We start from the raw sequence: 12,488 nt of genomic DNA, 5'->3' as shown, positions 1-12,488 counted from the left end.
TACTCCCACATATTGGGTATCGACGTACTCAGGAGAAATTGCACAACAACTTTTGTGGTCTAATTTCTCCTGTTACCCTTGTGAAAATAAAAATTTGTGGGCAAAAAGATCATTTTTGTAGAAAAAATGCGATTTTTTTTTCACGGCTCTGCATTATAAACTTCTGTGAAGCACATGGGGGTTCAAAGTGCTCACCACACATCTAGATATGTTCCTTAAGGGGTCTAGTTTCCAAAATGGGGTCACTTGTGGGGGGTTTCCACTGTTTAGGCACATCAGGGGCTCTCCAAACGCGACATGGCGTCCGATCTCAATTCCAGCGAATTCTACATTGAAAAAGTAAAACGGCACTCTTTCTCTTCCAAGCTCTGCGGTGCGCCCAAACAGTGGTTTACTCCCACATATTGGGTATTGACGTACTCAGGAGAAATTGCACAACAACTATAGTGGTCTAATTTCTCCTGTTACCCTTGTGAAAATAAAAATTTGTGGGCAAAAAGATCATTTTTGTAGAAAAAATGCAAATTTTTTTTTCACGGCTCCACGTTATAAACTTCTGTGAAGCACATGGGGGTTCAAAGTGCTCGCCACACATCTAGATAAGTTCCTTAAGGGGTCTAGTTTCCAAAATGGTGTTACTTGTGGGGGGTTTCCACTGTTTAGGCACATCAGGGGCTCTCCAAACGCGACATGGCGTCCGATCTCAATTCCAGCCAATTCTACATTGAAAAAGTAAAACGGCACTCCTTCTCTTCCAAGCTCTGCGGTGCGCCCTTACAGTGGTTTACCCTCACATATGGGGTATCGACGTATTCAGGAGAAATCGCACAACAACTTTTGTGGTCTAATTTCTCCTGTTACCCTTGTGAAAATAAGAATTTGTGGGCGAAAAGATCATTTTTGTGTAAACAAAAGCGATTTTTTATTTTCACGGCTCTACGTTATAAACTTCTGTGAAGCACTTGGGAGTTCAAAGTGCTCACCACACATCTAGATAAGTTCCTTAAGGGGTCTAGTTTCCAAAATGGTGTCACTTGTGGGGAGTTTCCACTGTTTAGGCACATCAGGGGCTCTCTAAACGTGACATGGCGTCCGATCTCAATTCCAGCCAATTCTGCATTGAAAAAGTCAAACGGCGCTCCTTCACTTCTAAGTTCTGCGGTGCGCCCAAAAAGTGGTTTACCCCCACATATCGGGTATTGGCGTATTCAGGAGAAATTGCATAACAAAATTTATGGTTACATTTCTGTTTTTACACTTGTGAAATTAAAAAAAATGGTTCTGAATTAAGATGTTTGCAAAAAAAAGTTAAATGTTCATTTTTTCCTTCCACATTGTTTCAGTTCCTGTGAAGCACGTAAAGGGTTAATAAACTTCTTGAATGTGGTTTTGAGAACCTTGAGGGGTGTAGTTTTTAGAATGGTGTCACATTTGGGTATTTTCTATCATATAGACCCCTCAAAATGACTTCAAATGTGATGTGGTCCCTAAAAAAAAATGGTGTTGTAAAAATGAGAAATTGCTGGTCAACTTTTAACCCTTATAACTCCCTAACAAAAAAAAATTTTGTTTCCAAAATTGTGCTGATGTAAAGTAGACATGTGGGAAATGTTATTTATTAACTATTTTTCGTGACATATCTCTCTGATTTAAGGGCATAAAAATACAAAGTTTGAAAATTGAAAAATTTTAAAAATTTTCGCCATATTTCCATTTTTTCATAAATAATCGCAAGTAATATCGAAGAAATGTTACCACTAATATGAAGTACAATATGTCACGAAAAAACAATCTCAGAATCAGCGGGATCCGTTGAAGCGTTCCAGAGTTATAACCTCATAAAGTGACAGTGGTCAGAATTGCAAAAATTGGCTCGGTCATTAAGTACCAAATTGGCTCTGTCACTAAGGGGTTAAAAGTTGTATTCTCTAGATGTGGAAATTTGGACATTGTGTTCTATATTCAAGGCAAAATGAATACATTTTGGAGCCTTTGTTTAATTCTTTTCTGTTCTAATTTAGCATTTTCCCGTCTTTGGCTGGTTTCACATTTGCGGTTGTGTCCACAGTGTTTGTGCCACAATTTTCCGCATGCGTCGTGTATTCCTATCTTTAACATTAGGGACGCAGGTGTCTGTGATAGGTTGCGTTTTGCTGCGTTTGATGACGCATGCATCGTTTCGTCGTCTGCGGCTTAGCGTGGTAAATGCTACATGTAGTTATTTCAGAGGACTCAATTTGCCACCTAGAAACATATGCGATTGATAGCGCAAGGAATGAGGGAAAAAACCCATTACCGGCTATGTGAAAGCATGCGTTCACAAGCACATGCGTTTGCTTGCGTTTGTGAACACATGCGTTGTACCACAGAAAAACATGTCTAGACACTGATTAGCCACCCCCCACATGCAAACTGATAAAATGAGGGAGTGGGCATTGGCAGGTCACTACACAGCAGACTGGGAAGCAGACCAGACACAGGAAAGCACCTTGGAGGAAACAAGACTCTGAACCATTTGAGTATATCAAAGCTAATGTCTGTATTTTCTATTTTCTGTCTCTATTTGTCCTAATTTCTGTCATTTTTTTCTGAGGAGCAACGGTTTGGGCATGCACAAGGTGGAAATGTCAGTGAAGTGAGTACTCACCTCTTCAGATTGGTAAGTATTCACTGCCACATCTACACGTGACAATTTTTTTTTTTCCTTCTTTTAGAGCAGTTCTTCCACTGTGGCAGAGGCTGAGCAGGAGCAGCGTGGAGACGCTCGGGTGGCAAGGCGGCAGCATGTAAGTATACCTGGCTGACTGTTTATTGTATCCTGACTGTACTATTCTTGAATGTTCATTTCTTTACTTTCCTCTTTCTTTACCTTATCCTTCTTGACTCCATTTTTTTTCTTGACTTTGAATATTCATGCCAGTTTTCTGTCTCCGTTTTCTTTCTTTTCCTTATGTTAATGTCTCCAACATTAATGTCTTTATTTATTTTTTAGGTTCCAGATTGGGATGAGGACATTTTTGAGACCGGTACTTGCCCAGAGAACATAAGTATTTTTTGTGGTGTAATGGGTTGTGTTGGATTGCCTAATCTGTATTTTTATATTCCACAGGAGTTGACGCTTTACTATTGTAAATGTTTTGTATTAATGTAATTTTTTCTTCTTTTTTCACAGCACATGGAGCAGCACTCTTGACCCTGGTTCTGAAGCGGTCCTTCATCAAACAGCCACGGACCCGTCCCAGCTTTCCAGCAGCGCTGCAGCAAGTGGGCCTGAGACACAGACTGGAGACCAGGAAGCTGGTCCATCAGGTGTTCCCCTGTTCCAGTCCTCTGCCTCTGCCTCTTTTTTGGGGGGCTCTTCCCGGCAGTGGCAGAGGGCCTCGGACAGGTCACTAATGCCCAAGGTTTTGCACTTGAGCTTGGTCTTTCATGATGTTCTCAAGGCGATGGGTGACCGACTGGATAGTGCCTTAAACCATATGAATACACTTATCCAAGAGGTCACCAAAAGCCTTGACCAAGTGAAAACCGACCTCCAGAGGCCAGCACATCATTTTTTCAATCAAATAGAGAAGGGCATGTCGGAACACCTTACTCCTGATCTCCAGCTTAGTGTCATGCAGGCCTGCAATGCTGATTACGTGCAGGCTATGCAGCAGAGTTGGTATTTTCAGCAGACAGTGGCAGCATTTCCACCTGTGCCCACACTGTCATACTTGACCTCAATGGCGAGCTCTGCTGCATACCAATGCATGTCCACCTTCATTCCAAGCACTGCCGGACACCACTACAGCACCACTATCATGCCGAGTGCTTTAGGACAGCCCACCACCACCACCATGACAACTGCTGCTCCTGCTTGGACCTCCTCTACTGCCACCACCACGATGCAGCATGACCCAGGCGTGGCTTTCCCCACAACCATGCAGCAGCAAGACCCTGGCATGGCCTTCCGCTCCACCACCACGATGCAGCATGACCCTGGCATGGACTTCCGCTCCATCACCACGGTGCAGCACCAGCAGGACCCAGGCATGGTCTTCCGCTCCACCACCACGATGCTGCATCAGCAGCAGGACTCTGGCATGGCTGTCCGCTCTATGAGCACAGTGCAGCAGCAAGACCTTGACAGGTCCCCCACCACGACCAGGCTGCAACAAATGAGCCCACCGAAGCTCCCCAGACTTAAATGTAGATCCCAAAAAGGGAAAAAAATTAAAAGCAGCGGACTATCTGTATTCCTCCCCCCTCACCTCCCAATGTGTCTGTAATGTCAGGTTTGTCTCACCCTTCCAGTGTGTCTCAGCCCTCTCATGTGTCAAGCCCCATCCCCGACCTCCCAGACCCCACTACTTTAATTGCCCTTTCTCCTGCCACCCCTGCGTCGTCCACACTTAGCCAGGCCTCACAGCTACAGACCCCACAGTTCCGTCACTCTACCCCAAGCAGGTGCAGTTAAATTTTATTTTTTGTTAAAAAATAAATAATAATGTATTTTGCCCTCAATACTGTTTGGTTATTTGTGTATTTCGCCACCGTCATCACACACCATGTGCCGAATAAAACACTGCGCCGCACACTTTATTTTTTTGCCAACTCATAGCTCCAGTAGTTCGTAGGTACATCACTGCAGCTTTGTGTGTTTGGTATAGAGCTATGAGGTGGCAAAAATTACTTGTATTTTCTCCATAATCTCTTCTGTCTGCTTAATCTGTGTCGCAGACTGAAGAGAAAATGGCGGTAATACGAAGCAGAACTATACTCAACAGGTCATGCTTCAAAAAACTCATTAGTTATGACACCTGACCTGGTGGGTAGAGAACTGCTTGTATGACCTCAATTTTTTCTTCAGTGTACGTAATCTATTTCACACAAACTGAAGAGACGATGGAGGTCATACAAGGCATATCTATACTTACCTGGTCAGGTGTCAGAACTAGTGAATTCATGTGGCTGCGTTTTGTGCTCATGAAGTCATTATTTATGACACATGACCTGATGAGTATAGATCTGCTTTGTATTATACCTCCATCTTCTCTTCAGTCTGCGTCCAATAGATACTGCAGAACAGAATCAGGACGTAAAGACGTCAACTACCTTTATCACTAGCAACCTAAGTGGTTTTTAGTGGAAATACATGGGAGACTTGGTCAAGATACTGTATAAAAACACATAGTTTATCAACAAAAAATATTAGTAACATTTAAAACATAACTGGTACAGACCCAAACCCAACAGGACATTTTACACAATATTGTCTTGCCATGCCACATGTCCAATATCAGAATCAAAATAGGCAGCAAATTGGTCCGGCATGTGGCCATCTTCAACAGTTGACCACAGCGGGTGATGCTGGTAATCTGGCAATGGGTTTGCAACTGGTTCATCCAGTTCAATGTTGGGTCGCTCCTTAGCCATTATGTAATTGTGGAGAACTACACAGACTTTGACCACCTCATCGACTGTCTCCATTTTTAGATTAATGGCTGTCCCAAGAATGCGCCATTTTGAGACAAGAATCCCAAAGGTACAGTACACTTTACTGTTCTCTGGGCCCTGGTCAGTCTGTAGTAATAAATCCTTTTAGTGTGGTTCAATGTTATGACCTGGTGGTTAGGAGCACCAGGAATGACCTGATAGTAAAAACTCAAACAGGACAAGCTCTGGGATGTGGGAGCTCTGCTGATCGCAATCCCTAATCCTATCACACACACTAGAAATAGCCGTGGAGCGCTCCTGACGCTCCCTAGGCGCCTCGTCACAGCCTAAGAGCTAGCTAGCCCTAGAGATAGAAAATAAAGCCTACCTTGCCTCAGAGAAATTCCCCAAAGGAAAAGGCAGCCCCCCACATATATTGACTGTGAGTAAAGATGAAAGTCACAAACGCAGAAATGAAACAGGTTTCAGCAAAGGGAGGCCAGACTTACTAAATAGACAGAGGATAGGAAAGGTAGCTTTGCGATCAGCACAAAAAACTACAAAAGACCACGCAGAGTGTGCAAAAAGACCTCCGCACCGACTAATGGTGCGGAGATGCCACTCTGCATCCCAGAGCTTCCAGCTAGCAAGACAAAATCATGATATCCAGCTGGACAAGAAAACAATGAACGAATTAGATACTATCAGGAACTTAGCTTCTGCTGGAGTAGACAGGTCACCAGAAAGATCCAAGAGCGAACTGAACCAATGCAGGAACATTGACAGCTGGCATGGAGTAACGATCTGAGTGGAGTTAAATAGAGCAGCCAACCAAAGGATAAACCACGTCACCTGTGTAAGGAACCTCAGAAGCAGCAGCTCCACTGACAGCCACCAGAGGGAGCCCACGGACAGAACTCACCGAAGTACCATTCATGACCACAGGAGGGAGCTTGACAACAGAATTCACAACAGTTCAAGTCCCGACTGGAATATGGCTTCAGTAGGTTTTCACACATCTGAAAGGCCATAACAAATGGCATTGGTGGGCCTTGAGTGTTGGGGCGAGGTCGTGGCAGGGGAAAATTAAAATTTTTTCCATACACATGTCGGCCCATATCAGAGTTCTTGAAAGTCTGGAACTCATTGCCACAGCCAAAAGCTCCAATGTCCACGGCGATAAAACGACAGTCCGCATCTGGCATTGCCATCAGCACTACAGAAAAATATTTCTTGTAGTTGAAGAACTCCGATCCAGTTCTGGCGGGTTTGATAATGCATATGTGCTTTCCATCCACCGCTCCCAAACAGTTGGGGAAATCACACACACTCCAGAATTTTTCTGCAATTTCCATCCACATGTCCGCGGTGGGTAGGGGTATAAATTCATCCCGAAGAACGTTCCACAAAGCCCGGCAGGTGTCCGCAACTATTCCAGACAAGGTGGAAGTTCCAAGCTGGTACTGAAAGTGGAGGGATGATAAGCTCTCTCCGGTTGCCAGAAATCTGAAATAAAAGAAAAAAATAAAATTACAATCAATTTGATTTATGGTGGTGTTTAGCTAAAGACATATAGGAAAATACAAATAATACATGGCAGACCAACAATAATTATGACTGCCATTTGTTTAGAAATATTACGCACCTTAATGTAACCAGGAGCTGGGTGTCCTGTCTCTGGATGGCTCCTTGGACATGGCCAAGCAAATCCTGAAAAGAGTCTTGAGACATCCTAGTATATTCCGGGATTTTGTCCGGGTTGGCATTAAGCTCGCCATATAGTGTGTGGTAGGCTCCATGGCTCTCCCGGAGTTCAATAATGGGGTGTCTCCAAAAACGCCTTCGCCGAGTCCTCTGTCGTTCTCTATTTCTTTGTTGCACCCAAGCAAACGCACAGACAAGAAACAGCTTGATACTTAAATCCAGGTATTCCATGCATTTGAGGTTGCGGATTAAACACTGCGGATTCTAATGCAAATGTGAAACTAGCCTTACCACTACACCCTCCTCAGCATAATATATAGAATAAAGAATAATAAGATATTTACTCGTTCTGTTTTTCAGGGTATGCAGCCTACTTTATTGCAGCTTGTATCCTGAACTTCAATCGTACCATTGCCTTACTGGTAATAACATGTGTGGTAGTTTTCTTCTTGGCATATGACCTCTTTGTGGCACATTTTGGCAAACATATTAAACGTTTCTTTAAACCACTTGGTCGATGCTTGGGGAAACACAAAAAATGGATCAAGTGGTGAGTTTCTTTTCTTCAAAATTATATCATGTGGCTTTTTATTGTTACCTGTGAGCTAAACATATGCCAAACTATACCTTTGTGGATGCACTGTATGTGGATTTGGCAGATTTAATCATAAATCTCCTTTTAACATAAGGTAGAGTGAAGGTCTGCTGTTGTTTGATAGAAATTAATGCCATGAGGTGACATTTTTAGTCTGAAGTTTTCAAAATAAAAAGTAAAAACATAATGTTAGACTTAATTTCAGAAGTTATTTCTATGTGACAGATGAGATTCTGGAGTGAGTCAAGATCAATATTTTATAATGCAAATGCACCTTCCTCCTACCACTTACAAATGAATCAAAACAATTTAGAAAATTTGCTTTTCAATGTGGATCTTGTAAAAGATTAAAGGGATGGTTGGGTCCAGATCTATAAGTCTGCAGTCACTCTGTGTGACTGCAGACTTCTGAATGCTACCAGTGCACACACTGTACCCTGCAGGGATTTGCCGGTTTCTGAGTGGACACTGGAGGGTATGTAAAAGTTATACATACTCACTGTCAGTGGTCATGTCCTCACTTCCGTATATTTGCCCTCTAGTTGGCCAAGCCCACTGAACAGCCATTTCACTAGACGGGGTGCAGTCTCGCTCTATACAAGCGTATGAAGCCTGCCGATGCCCACTAGACGGGCCCTGGCCGGGAGTATGTATAACTCATACATACCCTCTGGTCCTGGCTCAGAAACTGTGCGTGCGTGCACTGAAGGGATTCATAAGTCTGCAGTCACACAGAGTGATTGCAGACATTGATTTGGACTGGACAACCCCTTTCAGTAAGGTCACATTCCATAAGTACAAGATTTTATATGTTACATCTCATAGAAATGTAATTTTTTTTGTGTGTTTTTGGGTAGCATTCTTTCTGAAGGTGAAATATTAAAGCTGAATTGCAATGTAATATACAATCAAAATTTCAAATGATCAAACGTTTTAATAAAACTCAGTGGAAAAAAAATAGTTCTACACGTCATGACTTAGCATAAAAATCACATCTAATTAAAATTCTTTTTGCCCAGGAACATCAGATGTAAACATTATTTAGCTTATGTTCATTAAATTACCGGATAGAAACATAGTTTTTCTAATATATACAATAGACATGATAATAATGTTTAGTCTACCGATCCAAAGATTATAATGAATTAGTAACATAAATGTGGCACATCTTACAAAATGACATGGATAAATTAGAAACTATAGTGCTTCTAATTTGTTTGTTTTTTTGTGTGTGTATTTTATGCTTTCAGGGTATTTGCGGTATTGGTTCTTGCTGGTCTGATAGTCTGGTTGGTAGTGGACACGGCTAAGAGACCTGCACAACTGATTTCATTTGGAGGCGTCTGCATGTTTGTCATTTTCCTCTTTATTGTGTCCAAACACCATCGTGCAGTGAGTAAATATTTTATCTTTTCATCCAATTTTTTTTATATAATTAGCAATGTTAAAGGAGTAAACATCTGCCACTGCCCCACAATGGCTGTAACAATAATAACATTTATTATAGTGTGTGATCTTTAGCATCATGCAGTATTAGCTCATTTTAAATCATTCACAGAAAGTAAGTTCACACATTGCGTCTGTGCACCAAAAACCGGAGTGGTGGCAGGAAAAATGATGCATACAATACACACATTTTTGTTGTGTTTTCAGTGCGTTTTTTACAGCATTTATATTGCATTTTTCACCCATTCATTTGAATGCGTTATAAGGCCGGCCTGGGAGCTTTCTAGGAAATTTCCCACGATCTATGAACATCCAGCAGAGGGCGCCTCACCGCAAATGAAGCTAAATATAGCTCATTGATCTATATTTAGACTCATTCCCCGGGGTTTTGCAGCGAGGAGCAGCCTGCATTAGCAAAGCTCCTTGCTGCAAAATGTTTTAACCCCTTCAGAAGGATTTACATCGTTGGACGTTACAGATCTGCGGAGGGTAAGTTTATTGTTGGTTTATTATGTTTTTTCTTTCACAGAACGAGGGTCTTCAGTGATTGGATTGGGCGTAGAATAAAATACTCCAACAACCATTGTTTTTATTTCATTAAAATAATTTTAAATAATGTGTTTGTGTTTTATTTAACCCTTTCATTCAATTGGATTAATAATGGATAGGTGTCATAATTGACGCCTCTCCATTATTAATTAGGCTTAATGTCACCTTACAATAGCAAGGTGGCATTAACCCTTCATTACCCCATATCCCACCGCTACACGGGAATGGGAAGAGAGTTGCCAAGTGCCAGAATAGGCGCATCTTCCAGATGTGCCTTTTCTGGGGTGGCTGGGGGCAGATATTTTTAGCCAGGGGGGGCCAATAACCATGGACCCTCTCCAGGCTATTAATATCTGCCCTCAGTCACTGGCTTTACTACTCTGGCGGAGAAAATTGCGCGGGAGCCCACGCCAATTTTTTCCGCCATTTAACCCTTTATTTTAAGAGCTAGAATGGCCAAATTTTGCAGATACACTCTACTGACATTAGTAGTGTGGAATCTGCAAAAAAAATGGAGAGAAGACATGGTTTACTGTATGTAAACCATGTCTCAAATCATGTCGGCTTTTAGGAAGGAGAAAGAAAAAGCCGGTAATTGAATTACCGGCTTTCAAGCTGTATAGCGCTGGAATAAATATTAATATATATACATATATGTGTCTCACTGACATATATATATATATATATACCTATTCTATGTGTACACATTTATTCTACCTATTGGACTGTAAGCTGTCAGTGTGATTTTACTGTACACCGCACTGAATTACCGGCTTTTCTCTCTAACAGCGCTGCGTATTTCTCGCAAGTCACACTGCTTGTCCGTGTGAAATCCGTATTTTTCACGCTTCCATAGACTTTCATTGGCGTATTTCTTGCGCAGTACGGTGACAAACGCAGCATGCTGCGATTTTGTACAGCCGTAGAAAGCCGTATAATACTGATCAGTAAAATACGGCAGATAGGAGCAGGGGCATAGAGAATAATTGTGCCGTATTTTTTGCGAGTTTTACGGACGTAGTTTCTGCGCTCTTACGTCCGTAAAACTCGCAAGTGTGAAGCCGGCCTAAGCGCTTCACAACTGATGAATGAATTGAAATGCTACGTCTTGGCAAGGGCTCAAAATACATGTGGAAAAAAAACGTATGCATGAGATGTCACATAAATCATTGATTATGCTAAAACTGTAAAATATTGCATATTTTATGGAACATATAACATAGCAAAATGCCACATGCAAACATAGCCTTATAATTGTAATATGTATAACAACTGTATGAAAAATATGTAGAATACAGTGCCTCTTACTGGCGTTTGCTAATACTGTGTAATACTTTAGCTTGCTCAATTAATTAGTTGAATTATTACTAAATGTATAAAGGATACAAAATACTCTGCAGGGTGTCAGTGCCATAATTTCCACTCATTTACTAGTTATAAGAAAACTAATAGATACTGATGAAGTGTAAATAATTCATCTCGAAAATTGATATTCTAATAATTTGCCTTACTCTTGTGTCAAGTTTTAATACTTTCCAAGGACTCGCTCACTCTTGCGTATAAATTGATGAGTGCAATCCGATAAAAAATTTGGATTGCCCTCGGACCAATGCTATTCAATGAGACAGCGCATATCCGCGTATTTTTTCTCAGCTGTATTTGGCATGAGAAAAAAATTGCAGCATGCTGCGATTTCACTCCGAAATCGTTACAGTGCGAGAAAAAAAATTGCATTCCATACGGTATGGCATCCAATTTTTACGGATACAATGCAAGAAACCATAAGATCCTGTAAAAGATTAAGGGTATGTGCACACATTGCGGATTTGCCTGTGGAATTTTCTGCGCGGATCATTCCTCTTTTGGCAGAAAACGCAGTTGAAAATCCGTGCAGATTTGATGTATTTTTTATGCGTTTTGATGCGGATTTTCATGCGGATTTGTATGCGTTTTTGTAAGCTAAATAAAGATATATTATTTAACCCCTTCCCGACCCATGACGCCACGTAGGCGTCATGAAAGTCGGTGCCAATCCGACCCATGACGCCTATGTGGCGTCATGGAAACAGGGCCGGCTCCAGGTTTTTGAGGGCCCCGGGCGAAAGAGTCTCAGTGGGCCCCCTTTTAACACATACCACGATTCATGATCGCATATAAACACAGCCATGTAGTATATAACACAGCCCACGTAGTATATAGCACAGCCCAGCCACGTAGCATATAACACAGCCATGTAGTATATAACAGCCCACATAGCATATAACACAGCCACGTAGTATATAGCACAGCCCACGTAGCATATAACAGCCCATATAGTATATAGCACAGCCACATATTATATAACACAGCCCACTGTTATGATCTGGTGATTAAGGAGCGACATGCGTCAAGCTCTGAGCAGGTGGCAACTAAACTGACCGCAGTCCCTAAGCTCAACACAACACTAGAAGTAGCCGTGGAATGCTCCTAACTCTGCCTAGGCATCTCGTCACAGCCTAAGAGCTAACTACCCCTAAAGATAGAAGCAGTAAAACTATCTTGCCTCAGAGAAAATCCCCCAAGGATAGATTAGCCCCCCACAAATAATGACTGTGAGTGGAGAAGGAAATGACATACGTAGTATGAAACAAGATTAAGCACAGGAGGCCACTTCCAGCTAGATAGAAATAGTACAGGACAGAACGCTGTGCGGTCAGTAATAATAACTAGAAAAAGTCCACCGCAGAGAAATGCAAAAATCTCCACACCTGACTAAAGAGCAGAACTCACAAAAATG

General features: G+C 41.9%; 1 protein-coding gene across 1 annotated transcript in view; it reads left to right on the top strand.

The window, feature by feature from the left end:
- The window catches only part of SLC28A1 (solute carrier family 28 member 1), a 200,717-nt gene that overhangs the window by 95,031 nt on the left and 93,198 nt on the right, over positions 1–12,488 (top strand). Inside the window, exons 5-6 of the mRNA XM_069765557.1 lie at positions 7,483–7,672; positions 8,968–9,109. Of these exons, the coding sequence (XP_069621658.1) occupies positions 7,483–7,672; positions 8,968–9,109 (332 nt within the window). The remainder of the gene's footprint in view (positions 1–7,482; positions 7,673–8,967; positions 9,110–12,488) is intronic.

This window comes from Ranitomeya imitator, chromosome 4, assembly GCF_032444005.1.
Source record: "Ranitomeya imitator isolate aRanImi1 chromosome 4, aRanImi1.pri, whole genome shotgun sequence".
Classification (NCBI taxonomy): Eukaryota; Metazoa; Chordata; class Amphibia; order Anura; family Dendrobatidae; genus Ranitomeya; species Ranitomeya imitator.
Note: the sequence above shows the minus strand (reverse complement) of the source record. Positions and strands in the feature narration are given on the sequence as shown.